Source organism: Aptenodytes forsteri, unplaced genomic scaffold, assembly GCF_000699145.1.
Source record: "Aptenodytes forsteri isolate BGI_AS27 unplaced genomic scaffold, ASM69914v1 Scaffold94, whole genome shotgun sequence".
Lineage (NCBI taxonomy): Eukaryota > Metazoa > Chordata > Aves > Sphenisciformes > Spheniscidae > Aptenodytes > Aptenodytes forsteri.
In genome coordinates this window covers 3,748,797-3,763,652 of record NW_008795017.1, presented here as the reverse complement: position 1 = coordinate 3,763,652, position 14,856 = coordinate 3,748,797, and the positions used below count along the sequence as shown (strand labels likewise).

Below are 14,856 nucleotides of genomic sequence, written 5' to 3'. Positions count from 1 at the left end.
GCAAATGGCTGTCCTGAGTCTGACGAGCAGCACATTCAGCTGGGGATGCAGGGAAACTGCTTCAGGAGGGTGAGATGCCACCTTATGAGGGTCAGGGCTCCTGGGTGAGGAACTTTCTTCACCCTATGGGGCAGGACATGGCTCTTTCCTTTGCTCCAACAGCCACACCATGGCAATGGTTTAGCATCCAATCCCACTTCTTTTGGATTCCCCCCCCCCGTTTTTGTGAGGCAGGGGTGGGTCACCTCTCCTCAGTAGCTCCTCAGAGGCAGCTGCCCAGCTTTGTGCTTTGTGACCCCATTCTTAGATCCATTTTAGCACTGGAGCACCAGCATCTCACCAAGCACAGCCCCAGTGGGAAGGCAGAGGAGGAGCTGGTGTTGTCAATCCAAACTGCAAAACTCTTTGCAGGACCGAGGGGACTGTGCTGCCGGGCTCAGCACCACGGCACTGCCGGACCCGCTGGGGAGCGGAGTGGGGACAAGCGCACTAGGGTTGGGGGGACCTCAGGAGGTCTTTAGCCCTATGCCCTGCTCCAAGCAGGATCAGCTGCAAGTCAGCCCAGGCTGCTCAGGGCTTTGTCCTGTCAGGTCTTGAAAGCCTCCACAGATGGAGCCTGGCCAGCCCCACCAGCAGCCTGTCCTCTGCCTGGTTGTCCTCATGGGGCAAGTTTCTCCTTGCACCCAGACTGAACCCCTTGCTTCCAGCTCGTGCCCGTTGTCACTTAACATCAGCAATCCTGCAAAGCTGCTCTACAGAAGATGGCATAAATCAGTTCCATGGACTTATCCCCAAGAAAACTCGTGACAACAGAGAACCTAAATTAACCTAAGTGATAAAGGAGAATAAAAATGTCACAGAAATAGCTACTGGAAGAACTGAGCCTTGGACTGGGCCCCAAGCTGGAAGCTGGAAGCTGACAGGACATTTGAGGTAACAGCCTTAATAAAAAAACAAAAGCCACTCATTTTGAAATCTTCTGTGTATTAAAAACCCCAAACTCTGTTTCCCATTTCTGTGAACAGAAGGAAAGGGAGTTTTGTTTGGTTGGGATTTTTTTTTGAGCTGTGCCATAATTTAATTATTACTTTGTACATACTTTTTCCTTGTACTTTCTTATTTGCGTTTGTTCACTCTAATAACATCTTGCTTATGCTGCGGTCTAGCATTGGGAGTGTGGGATTCATTTGAAAGCTTTCCATTTTTCTCCTTTCTCCTGCCTTCCCTGGCTCTGTCAGACAGGGGTTTTTTTTGATGCTTTTTTTGAGCTGAGCTCCATTTTGCGGGCTTTTGCTTGGCTAATTAGTCATCATGTTGTTATCTCTGAAAGGATCTCCCTTGGCCCCAGTCAGAGGAACACCCCTGCTTCGCTTGCAGTCAGGTATAATCACCCCACTGGGGGATGAAACCCACATGGCACAAGCAGATGAGTCCTACAGCACCTACCTCCTGGGGAGTTTGGCGAACCATCCTGGCAAGGGGCAGGAGGAATTTCCCTCCCCCGAATCAGCAGTCTCCATGGTGAGTTGGATTTTTCTTTTGCTTTTCACTTTGGTCAGATGCTTTAATGGTTTAATGCGAGTTTTGACTGCAGGAAAGCAGGAGAACCATTGCCTAGAAATATTTATTGAGCTTTTACAGCAAAATGCTGTTGCTGCTGTTGAACTATACTTAACAGCAAGTAACTGGAGTTTTTAAGCAGGAATTTTTTTATCTTGCAACAAAATAGATTATTTTCTCCTTGTCCTTACAGTAAGGGCAGCAGCACCTCTGTTATCTTACTGAAAACTGCATCCACATTATCCTGTTCAAGCATTGCATCCCTGTTCCTTGCAAGAGTGCCAGTCTAGAGCTAGTATCTTGTTCATCCCAACTTAGTAGCCAAATATAAAAGGGTGATGCTTAAGCCCACTGAATGCCCAAATCCTGTTCTTCTCTCCAGGTAGGGAACTGCATTTTAAGGATGGATGAAATAATACCTGCGATTACGAAGTACTTTGGGAATCCTTGTACTGAGCTGCTACAGGTGCCCTTTGTCAGCTTGTACGCGGCGCTTGCTGTGTTATCGAGGTACCTAGACTGACCCTGCCCTTCCCCAGCGATGGTTAAGGTGTTGGTAGCAGTCCAGTGGGAAGCACCACTCTCTCTGCATCGCTGGACTGGAAGTGTCTCTGCCTTTGCCTCCTTCCCTGAATTGCTGTGCAGCCTCGCTGTCTCTTGCCCACTTTCTGGACTGGAACATGGCAGTTGGCTCTGAACCACAAAGGCAGGATGAGCCAGTAAATACTTTGCAAAGCACTCTGTGAGCGTGAATTGAAGAGAATATAACTGGAAGGCTTTTTTTTTTTTTTGTGGGAATACTGTGGGCAAGGCTGGGACCAGCTCCCTAAAATGAGGGAGACGAAAAGGGAGGGTTGGTTTCAGTGTGCTAATGCTTTTGTCTTTAGGCAAAGACTAACAGACTGAGGAAAATTATTGCTGTAGTATAAGCATCAAGAAACACTTGCAAATAAGGGTCTAATATTAGTTGGACTGTAGTGATATTTGCAAGACAACGTGGACATATGCAAGACTGCAGTGTGCTCCCTGAGGGAGCTCCCTTTGTTTGCCAGCGCTCAAGAATTTGCCTGTAATGCGGGTGGCCTCTCCTTACTGAAACGGAGGGGATTCAAGGGGCCATGAGTGTTCATGCCCAGAGCGCTCACCTTTTGCATTAGTCCTCAGACTCACACCGCAAAGGGCCACGTCTTGTTGGCTGTACCACTCTGAGCGCTCACAGCCAGCTTTCCAAAAGTGGCACCGCTGTGGTTTAGCTGCTCTAAACACCTCCTGTATGCAGAGGACTACAAAACCAACTGAAGAGCAATAGCAAAGCTTGCCAAAATATAAGTCCCAGCCCCACATATGCTCCCTGTTCTCAATGTATTTTCAGGATAGTCAATGCAGTGTTTTAACTAGCTAAAGACGAATTTGAATTGGAGGCATTTGTGACGGGGGTGCTGAAACCAGACCATAGCCACTGATACACCTACTGCCTTCAAACTGTAAAGAAAACCAGGTGATGCATGTTAAAACCAGGGACACTTCTCTAAAGCAAATTACTCCCACTTCTTTTGGTACTGATTGGTGCTTTTTCCAAGAGACAATTAAAAATAATAATTATTATTGCAACGATTGATGAACTTTTACTTTTTGACAATCAAATATTCATCTAAGCTCTTCTTGTAATACTTGCGGATAATGATTTTTTTTTTTTGTGGAACAGGGTTGGTTTTGATCTGGAAAGCTTTCCATTTCGGTCTTACTGCAAATTGGTGCTGTGTTTAGCTATAAAAGATCCGTTTCAATGATAGTACTTGCTGGGGCTGAGGTCTGTGAGAGGAGAAAAGCTCTCCCTCCAGCTCCGGGTTTGTTCCCGGACAAAGCCTTGCTCTGGCAGGTGGAGCTGTGGGGTCCCTGCTCAGCGCTGCTCCCAGCTCCGGGTCAGTCTGCTGGTGCAACTGAAGCAGCAGACTTGCCTCTTCCAAGGGGATTCATGCATTGACGCTGTCTGTCTGCAAGGCCTGTGTTGTAGCCTACAAGTTAGCAGCTTAAAAATTAAATTGTGAGTTAAATGCTCATACAGTAACACAAGGGAAATCTGCCCTGCGGTATGCTCTGCCATCAGCAACTTCCCCCCTTGTCCCTTACTTCCTCTCAGTCTGCTCCCTCTATTTCACTATTCTCCACTCTCTCCTTAAAACATTCCCACCTTTGACTTTCCATCTGATGTAGTTTCAGAGGACCAGTGTTTCTCAACTTTTTTTTGGTACCTGAAACTACATTTGCACCAGAGGATGTCAGCTGAACTCCAGTACAGGCCATGTATAGCCATAGGTGGACTTATGGAAGGCCTCAGCTAGACTTGTTTCAGATCTCAAGTGGCTTCACCACTCAAGAAAGAGGAATGGGGTGATGAGGAGCCATGCCCTCATCTCAGGGAGATGTCTTGGTATTTGCCTCAGATATTACTCTCTTTTTTGAGAGTGATCCCAAGAGAACCCACACCACCATCACTGGTGCCAGCGAGGGGAGCGACTGCCATGGACATTAGGAGCAGGAACGCCACAGTCCTGCAAATGGGCCAGCAAAGTCCACAGTGAGACAGACACAGCACCACACAGAGCACGGTTAGCAAGAAGCAAGCTGAAAGGCACAGGCTAATCTTGGCTCCAGCTTTGGTATTTGTTGAGCTAATTATATAAAACAGATGCAGCTGATCTCAATTTTTCTGGCATGCAGCTCCTCCCTCCCTCCCATATCAGACAAGCTTGCACCAGGGAGGAATAATTAAGATGTGCAGTTAGAACAACTGGATTTGATCAATGAACATGGCAAAACAGAGCAAAGGCTTTGATGGCCCAAGACTTGGGGAAGGGAGGTCAAACTAAACCATAGTTCACTGCTTGCTTTGTTACATCTTTGCTGTCCCACATGGTGCTCCAGCTTACACTAGGAAACTTATTTCCCTAGTTTGGATTGTAGGGAATCCCCACAGTCACCATATGACCGATTCCTGTCACTTGGGGTATTTTAAAAATCAAATTAAAAAAGTGGAAATGGACCACTAAGATTCTATGGAAGGCAGGAGCAAGGGCAGCTGTGAGATGAAGGATATATACTCAGTATCCCAAAGCCCAGAACATGTGCTCAGCATAATCCAACTTGAAATGAGAAACCTGTGTCTTGCTTAAAAACACACCACCATTACTGTGAAGATTTATTACTCCCCCAAGTCCTAAAAGTCAGCTAACAAAACCCATTGGTTGTTTTTTTGGGTTTGTTGTTTTTTTTTTTAAACACAGATGATGCTCAAGAAGATTAACAGTTCTTTTTAAGCACTTGATACTCTCCTTAGACATGGCTTATAGAGCACCAGCTGAGGCTATGACATACCTGCCATGGAAGAGGAAGGTAAAGAACTGATGTCAGCTACATCTCTTTTGGGGAGCATCATAAGTTAATCAAAATGCTTATTAGCGTGTTGCCACTGTCCTGGCCAACAGCAGAGAAACAGATGTAATTTTTTTTTTTTTGAGACAAAACCCAATGAAATAGCTAAAACAACCAATCAAGTTAAATGCAGATCAAGAAACTAATTGGCAGCCTGCCAAACTGCTCTCAGGGAAGCTTACTAATTAGCTTCCACAAGTGATTGCCTTTGAATTACCTGCTGGAGATGTCTCTACTGGCTGCAAGCAAAGGAAGCCAGACTGTTCCTCTTGCCCACCAGGGCACTAGTTACTAATGCAGATATCCCATAAGGTCTCACTACAGCCATACTCCCCTTCTGGCTCAACCAGCCCCAGCCTTCAAGCAGGCAGGTTTAGAAAGTAGCTACATCTCCTTTAGACAACTGCAGGCTTTCCAAGAGGACTTTTTCTGCATACCTGTTAGGTTTTTTCCACAATTCAAATGCACTTAGCCCTCACAGGGCAAGGTTTAGATGTGAAACTGTTATAGTATTAACAATTGGTTACCATTCATTACTTTTGCTTTCATGCTAAGAATCATTAAGTTTCCACACAAATTTGGAGAAGCTAAAAGAAACCCTGGTTTGGATGCAGGGAGTTTCTTTGAGATTAAGGCTATCGCTATCACTATGCATGCATACTGAAGTTTGCACAAGTGCCATTGAGTAGCCAAATGGCTGACTACTGTATGCATGAGAATAAAGGCAAGTGCTATTTCAATTGCAAAGCTTGAAGCTAGGAGTGAAGCAAGTAAATAAAAGTCACTTAGGATGCTTCAAGAGAATCGGGAATGAGGTACCATTGCTTCTTGTTTACCCTACTAGTTCAGCTAGTGAAGAGTGTAGTCTCAGCTGAAAGCACAAAATAGAGGTTAAACATTTCTTACAAGCAGCTGCGAAAGACAAACAGCTTTATTTCTCACCTTGCTAGAGCCACCATTTCTACCAGCAATGCTATCCTTTGGATGATGCTTTAAATTTTCACACTTACTCTAAGTTAGCTTAAGCTTTACCTACTTACTCAATACATTTACCTTCCTCTTTACACATCAGGCATTTGCTAAGGGATGCCTGCAGTCCAGGACCTTCTGGCAAACAGAACTGATCCAGATCTGGGACCGATTAGTTTGTCAAACATTTTGCAATTTTAGTGTAATAAGTGGCAGCAAACTAGCATCAAGTTAAATAGAAGTCAGAATACTCTACTCCAGTAGGCAGACTCACCAATTTTATCATCAACACACCCTGTGTTAGCTCCTACTCTTTACTACTTAGTGCCATCTATCACATTTAATCCAAACTCAGAAGTTTAACAGGGTAGCATGTATTTTCATGACATTAAATAAGAGCTTCTAATTGTATTGCATGCACAAAGGATGTCTAGTCCCATCTCTTATCATCCATGTTATACTAAAGCCCTAGCCAACAAGGGTCAGAGAGTAGTCGTCACCTACTAATCAGCCACATAGTTTCGGCTTCTTAAGTCTTCCCATGACATATTTTAATCCTTGCACACATAACAAGCGGCTTGTCAGTGGCAACCATGGAGTCTGTGCTGTATTCTCTCATTAATGACTAGATGTGTTTAAATAGCCATCAGTCCTGGCCACAGCAGTTATAGACTAACACGAATAAAAATGGCACTGCATTGAACTTGCAATATGCAACTGTGTTTAGCTCATGTTCAATAGTGAAAGACAAATATGATTCCACAAGAATTCACTCAGTATTCAACTTGTTGACAGTCAAGCTTTTTCTAATCCCATATTAAAAAAGGCACAATTTAGTTTCCCTACCCATTAAGGGGTTCCTTCACTTCAGTAAGTTGGGAGGGCAAGGGTAGGAGAGGAGATGGCAATTGTGTTACTCATTAATAAGCTCTGGGCTTGCAGCATCTGGTCTGCCTTCATATATGCTATAAGAGCCATCCATGACAGATTAATTTTCTACAGATTAACCAAACACAGGACCAGTTATTTCAATATACTTTATTTTAAAACAAGTAGGTCACAGAACACTAAGCTTAGCCCGTTCTGCCATACACAAGCTACAAATACTTGTTTGACAGTTGAGGGTCAGTCTTTAGTAGCATACATGAAAAGTGAATAAAAATCCATATAAAACAATATTCAAATAGTTTCCATAGGAACACAGATAATTGTGACCCATCTCCTAGTCATTTTTGTTGCATTTATGCCAAACCTAAACTTTAAAAAAAACACACTTAAAAATTCTAGCAAGAATTAAGTTAATGGTCCCCCAAATGCCCTAAATTCAATGACTAATCTTGCAGTTAATTACTAAGTATTACCTATACATTAATACTAGCTGAAGCACAAGTTGCTGGATATTCAATTCCGCTTTCCCAGGCACAAGAGAGTGGCAGACTAGCAACATCCTGCTCTTCCACTTCAGCTAGGAACCCTTGCTCCTTGATCTGCTGCATTAGTTGCCTAGAAAGAAAAAACAGAGGAAAGCAACAGTCAAAGTGTTTTGCTATGTTGTGCCAAAAAGAAGGTAAGCAAAAAACTTTTTTTTACTGCCAGGGAGCATGAAGTGAACTTTTTACTCATCACCTGCAATCCAGACAGTATTATCAGGCACAGGCAAGGAGGGGGCAGAAGTCAAAGCAGAGTCTATGCAGGTCACTTGTGGCTGGCTAGGCTTTAGGGCAAGTGCCAATACCAAGCTGGTTTCACCATTTCTGGGTAGGATCTAGATCTGTAAATATGCACCTATATACCTGTAGCTACATCTGTATACCACATGCTATACAGATTTAATGACTCAGCGCTCAATAATTCAGAATTTCAGACCTATGTCACTGACTACCCCACACTCTCACATTCCTGGGTAACTTGAATCAAGTAGAAGTATGGATGACAGACTAGGAATGTAAAGGAACTGACCAGTGAGAACCATGCAACTCATTCCATACTCAGATAGCGGTTGTACTGAAAGACAAGCTCAGAAGAACTTCAGTTGACTGAGTTTTTGGACTTAGTTATCTTATACTACATGCAAGGCAAGAAGTTGTGCTACTACATGGCTCCCCATATACTACTAGCTTTTACTTAGACATACATAGTCATCTTGTCCCTTATCTTTCACAGTTATCTAGCCACAAATTTAGCTGTACACCTTTATACATGTAGATTACATTCCAAAAAGCTTTTGCCTGTGCTAGAAAGATCTGCACCATAACTGCGTTGATACATCCCCCTCAGTTAAGGGCTAGCTTGTATCACAGAATTTTCTTGCCAAAGCAGAAAACACAGGTGGTCATGAAGGGCTGAAAGAGGGCTGTAGCCTTGGATGATAACTATGTCTGCATAATTAAGCTCAGCATGCCTCAGACCAAGTATCACATTTTAACAGAAACCCAGTGCTATAGTGAAAAAGCTAGTTATTCTCCTGCAGAGCCATTTTTAGTTCAATTAGACACAAGTTTGGAGTCTTATGGGAAGTGTAAAAGCTTCATTTGGTTTGAGGAACACTTCAGTTGACAGGAGGTTTCAATAAAGGGAAGAAACAATACAAGCCTTGCTTACAGAGGCAAGGCTAGTAAAAGAATGGAGGAAGCTTCCTCTTACTTTTATGGCAGGAATTCCTCTGAACTTAAGCATTTTCAGTAAACGTGAAAGCAACGCAACAGCCAAGTTAACCGTGCTTTAGGGTAATACTGCTGCCCAAATGCTTTCTGCCAGTTTAGTAGGCAGAATTCAATACAGAAGTAAGGGCTTCCTCTTACAGGAAACCCCACTTTTATAGAAGATGCAATCCGTTAACCTGTCTTGCTGTTACTTTAAACTACTGTTTGCAGTAACTACTCTTGCACTCACGAGGTGGTCCTGCTTTCTTTGCCTACCTGTTTAATAACTTCCCATGGAGATCTAGCACTCTGCACTGAGCAATGAGCCAGAACTCAATCTAAACTGAGGAACAGCTCTCAAATAAATAGACAGATCATATTGTGAAGCAGCACTGTTGAGTGTTCCTGCATCCTGCAGTTAGGATTTACAGCAAGCAATCAATTTAGAAGACAGTGTACTATTAGAACTGTGATTGACTGGTCTCTAATTACTGGTCACAGAATCTAACTGTAAAGAATCTGTAATGATTCTATATGTTGTGCAAGAGTGAAAAACACCAGGTAGAAGCCCAGGTTAATGAAAACACTCCTAACATTACCCCTTTAAAATCACCTCTCCTGGAAGCGAGTACATCAAAGAAAAGAGTATTTGGTAGTGTTAGCATTGTTCTAAGCACACAGCAAAAGCTTTCAGAGGCATTGCCTTCTTCCACACCACAAGGAGGTTTTACAAGAGCTATGGCACCAAAACTATGGCCCTGTTTGTTAAGGGGCAGCCAACTAACGAGCAATTCACTACAGTCATCTGTATCAAAAGCACTGATGGCTCAAGATACTTAATTACTAACCATGCTGGTCTTGACATCACATAGTGTATTGTTGGCCTCTGGAATCCATTGAAAGTAGAAGCTGCTGCAACAGTATAGGCACCCATGTTTTCAAACAGGATCCAGTCACCAACTTGCAACTCTGGCATATTAAAACGCTCAACAATTCGATCTAGACCATCACATGTTGGTCCCCATATGCTGCAGGAATAGCAGCTGTCATCTGGTTTAGGCCGCTAAAGAAAAGAGTTGAGTATAATTAGTTTGACTATCAAAACAGCTTCCAGAAGTAGTATCACAATTAGTATAACATTCCGCCTCGCAAAGAGGAGGAAGAAGAGCTGCTTGCAGATCCTTCTCCACCCTTGGCTTTTAATTAATTCCACTTCATGCTTCATAAGTCAAATGCCAAATTCTGGCAACATGAAGGGAGCAGTGAACTGAGAAGTGACTGCTGTGACAAAGATTCTCCTACATCCGTGATATATGACTAGTATGTGATACTTTTGAATGAGCAAACCTTTTGCAGAACTGGTTTAACATGTGCGTGATCATACAAGATGCAGTTGAATGATCCATAGACTCCATCATTCACATAATACATAAGAGTTTTGTCATTTGCATCATCTTCATCTGGAAGAAGTTGAGATACCAGTAAGAGAATGCTTGGAAAGAAAAACACAGTCGACTAGAAGTTAAGATTAGGCCTAGATTTACATACCATCAGAACCTGTTTGCTCTTTTAATACAATCATACAAGATGCAGTTGAATGATCCATAGACTCCATCATTCACATAATACATAAGAGTTTTGTCATTTGCATCATCTTCATCTGGAAGAAGTTGAGATACCAGTAAGAGAATGCTTGGAAAGAAAAACACAGTCGACTAGAAGTTAAGATTAGGCCTAGATTTACATACCATCAGAACCTGTTTGCTCTTTTAATACAATTTTTTTTGCAATGATGGTGACCGCCAGCGTGAATGCTGATGCAACATAGTATCTTCCTGGCTCTGCAATAATATTTATTCCAGAATCCAAAGGAAAGTATTTATCCAGTGCTGGGTTGATTACACTTGTGATCTAGGGAAGAATCAGTTGCCAATATTAGAACTTCAGCAGTTACTCAGGTGCTATTTTAGAAGTCTGAGATGAGGTCAGACTTTCATGCTCACAATGATGTGAGCATGAAATATTATTCTATTTTATATTATTATACAATTATTATATTAGCATATTGTAATCTCTATTGGTTGCTTTTGTTTTATTTTCCCAAAGTTTTGTTTGCAATTAAGTTTGCACAAAGCAACAAAAGCAGACATCACTTGCAGCTTAAAAATTTAAGTGACCAAACAGCTCATGTTTGAGTCTAAAGGAAATCACCCCTCCTAGACTCATTAAACCAGCATTAATGCCCTGCAAGTCCCCACACTTCAACTTTAATTTCTAGTCCACTTGTAGTTCTGCTAATCATGCAATATCCCCCAGCTTACTGCATCCTGAAGAAGTCATCTCACAGGATCTTAAGAATACATAAGGCTTTGTCATCATCTTTGAAATTCAGTTAGTTGCCTTCATGAACAGTTATTTCTAAGTTCTGAAGTTATCAGTGATTATTAAGCTGCCTCCAACTACAGTACGACTGTGTTATGCCATGGAGCCCAATGACATCATCATTTGCTCTTGATGCTTCATGTAAGACAATACTGCACTATGAGAAGCCAGCCTTCATTAAGAGGTATTACAAGTGAGACATTAGCCCACATTATTAGCAGAAAACTTACTTTATGTAACTTATTTGCTGTCTCCTTGTGTAAATATGTAACATCATTTAACACTACGTTAGATTGGACTGGCAGGTGCTCTGACAACACTGCTCTAAGTGGAAGTCCTATTAATACCCAGCCACCTTGTCTCTTCTGAAAGCAGAATTATTTCTGTGTGAAAGCAGACTGGAAAACACTGATCAATTAAAAAATGATCCAAAAGCTAGTTCTAAACCACATCAGACACTGACCTAGTTTGCTGCCACCCAGAAGGACAGTATGGGTTCAGGACTACCTTTTCACCCTATTTGGGAGCACTGCCAATCTAGATAGTACAGCATCAACTGGAAGAAGTCTATGCCAGTAAGAATCAAGCCTGCAATTAAAACCTGCTTTACAAGTTTGATATCTCTGCATGTTTATGCAGTCATTTAGCTCTGTATCTAATGGGTTCATCTAATTTTCAGTTTTCAGATTAATTCCCCTTTTCCTCTAAATTAAATTTCTGACCAAGCAGACAAGTTTTCTTGCAAATGTGTCTGCATACAAATAGAAAAACCAAGATTTTGTTTAATCCAGATCAACATTCAAAAAGACTCCACAACCTGAGAAGTTCTTAGCAAAGCTATACCTCTTCAAATTTAAGCTTGACATCTTCAGAGCCAGGGAAGCCACCACCAATATCAAGCAGATACATATTGAAGCCAAGTTCAGCCTAAAATGAGATTAACGGCAACACTGTCAAGAAAGCAGTTCTTAGTTTATCAATTTAGCTTAAAAAGGTAATGTAAAGCCATTTCATTAATACTTGGAACACAGCTAACTCATCGTGTTCAAGTAATAGTCACTTAGCCTGAGCTGCTGATTTTAGCACATCTGTAGATAAGTTTTGCAGAACTGGTCAAAGTAAGCCATTATGACCTCAAAAATTCCAACAACAAGAAATTAGCAACTTAGCTAGCTTTTAACCCCGTAACAGTTTTACACTTGATTCAGTTTTGCCACAACAGTTGAACAGTAGTTCCAGAGAAAGTAGAACTAGACTTACTCCCATATCAAACACACAGCGGGCATCAGAAATGGCTTGAACAAAGGTCTCTGGGTCTGTACATCCACTTCCAACATGGAAACTGCAAAGAGATACAAAATATCAGTTGCTATTTGGCAAATTAGTCAAAAAGTTTATATAAAACTCAAGTCACCATATGCAAAGGCATCTCTATTGTCAGGTAGACCATTTAAAGAAATCTTATTTAATATGACTGTATTTTGATATCATCAACTCACCTAACTCCAATGATCACAAGGTCAAGTTCTTTTGCACGCTCCAGAAGAAGCCTGCTAGCCTTAAGCGTAGCTCCAAATTTAACACTCAGACGACAAACTGCTTTGGAGTCATCAGTTGTAATGCGCAAGACTAACCTAGAAATAGGAAAAAATGAGGGCTTAAGTTCCAGTATAAAAAGACATCATTATCAGGCAGGTATGACCTTAGAATGAGACTAAGCTTAAACATACAAGCTTTCCGGTCTGTGTCTTCCTAATGTGCCAGTAAGCTATACAGGATTAGATTTCACTGGCTGAAAGTAGGTTTATTTTCTCATAATTTTGCAGCCTATCTTAAGTAATGAAGAACAAGTTTCAGATAACAGCAGATGTTTCCGTAACCTGGGAACCCAAGCAAGAATTATAGAACAATTAGCATAACTTACTTGGCTTTTGGATGGGCCCTTGCAACTTTCATTAGTTCTACTTCACTATCAAATGTCATCATCTGTACACCGCTGCTGGCAGCATGTTTGATTTGAGATACTTGTTTGCAGGGATTTGCATATATTATTCGCTCAGGAGGTACACCAATGCTCTGTACCAGCTGTATTTCCGTCTGAAGAAAGAACAGATTACACTTGTGAAAGATAATTCTAGATGGATGATCAAATTAATCAGTACAACAAAAGCAACACCGCTTGGTTATGCTTAATTTTATATGAACACATCTTGTAAAGCTGAACATACACTAATGTCACAGAGCAGAACACAATCAAGATCTTACCTTACTGGCGCAGTCAAATCCTGCACCAAGAACAGCAAGTGTCTTCACTACAGCTTTGCTGTCGTTACATTTTACAGCATAGAAGGGGGTTACCCGAGGAAGGGCTTTATGCCATCGCATGTGCTTCTTCACAATATCCCCGAGGTCAGCAACATAGAAGGCATCTTTATCATCCTAGAGCAAATACACATCTTAGAGTTACAAACAACAGATAACATGATAAGCCTAGAGGTCAGCATTTGAGGAGGAGGTTGCCTTGCAGGAGATTTGCAAAGACAACTTGTTCCATTAGTTTATAAACTTGCAGCATCACGAAATGCAGTGATTTTCCTATCATACTTACAGAAGATGACACTTCATTTATTTTTTGGTCAAGGATATCCTTGGCAGTAAAGCCTTCGTCAAGGAAGGTGAATTCAAATTCTTCATTGCTGAAGTTACTCATGATTTCTGAGATTTCAGGTTTATGTAAAAGGATTTAAGTACAAACTGTTGATAGAAAAAAAAATCCATTACTTCATTTAATTCATTCAGTTTACATTCACTACTTCACTTAAATTCATATAGAAATTATATTACCACAATGTAGCAGTCATAATTTACAATTATACAATTCCTACAGTGATCACTAATAGCTGCATAGATTAGGAACTTACATAGGTCACAGATCAGACTTAATCAGAACCAAGGAGGCACTCAACAAAATAATCTTGCTAGCTTGAAGGCAAGTTCTCCTCTGTTCAGCGACCGTATGATGTACTCAACCTATTCAAAGAAAAAAAAATCAAATAGTGTCAGACATTATTAGTCTAAGTCCTTGGAAGTTTCTGCTGTCTTTTCCTTCACCTCCATGTCAGAGCTGTTAATATTATGGCTTGTGCCAGTGTCAACCTACTTACCACTTTTGTTTAACAACTGTTAAGCACTATCATAGCTCACCAGTTTCTGGGAAAAGGGCTTATATGCTACTACAGACAGAATCTGAGGACATTACTGACTTCTGAGTAGTAACAACTCTCACTAGGTCAAAGCCAGTTGAATATCTGGATTCTCACTACAGTTCAGACTATGCATAAACCAGCCATGAGATCAGGGCTTTCCTTGAAGTTGCTCTGATGGTGGTTAGAGCTTCCCTGTTCTACCCATGAGCTCCAGGCTACGTGAAAAGAAAACCTCAGCTGTCAGGACTGGCAGATACAGATTAAAAGAGTGGTTCCTAACTGTGATCTGCAGACAAAGTCTTAACAGTGATCCCAATTAACACTTTATAACAGGATTTTACAGTAGTCCATAACAAATCTTCATTGTTAACAGAAATCTACTGGCCAAGTAGGAAGTCCCTTGAGAACGAGAACTAAAGAGCAAAAGCACATTCCTCTGCCATCCATGACCTATGAAGTCCACGGCAAACTGTATGGGTCATCCTTTTACTGGGCAGTCCAAATAGAGAATGACAGTCTACTCCATTAAGCTGTTAACTCAAGCAGAAGTGTGTGCTACCTTTTAAAGACCTCAGCATTGCAAGTGACTCATAGGGAAGATATGGTTTCATGTAACCAGGTCCAGCCCCCTTCCTTCTCAGCTTTTTTTTTTTTTTTTTTTTTTA

General features: G+C 41.6%; 1 protein-coding gene across 1 annotated transcript; it reads right to left on the bottom strand.

The window, feature by feature from the left end:
• Positions 1-6,984: 6,984 nt before the first annotated feature.
• ODC1 (ornithine decarboxylase 1) lies at positions 6,985-13,724 on the bottom strand. The gene is made up of 10 exons (XM_019471081.1): positions 13,594-13,724; positions 13,251-13,424; positions 12,910-13,082; positions 12,485-12,619; positions 12,246-12,327; positions 11,829-11,912; positions 10,352-10,514; positions 9,951-10,063; positions 9,452-9,666; positions 6,985-7,464 (listed from the first exon to the last, which is right to left on the bottom strand). The coding sequence occupies exons 1-10, from the start codon at positions 13,693-13,695 to the stop codon at positions 7,323-7,325; spliced, it is 1,383 nt and encodes a 460-aa protein (XP_019326626.1). The 5' UTR covers positions 13,696-13,724; the 3' UTR covers positions 6,985-7,322.
• Positions 13,725-14,856: the final 1,132 nt, after the last annotated feature.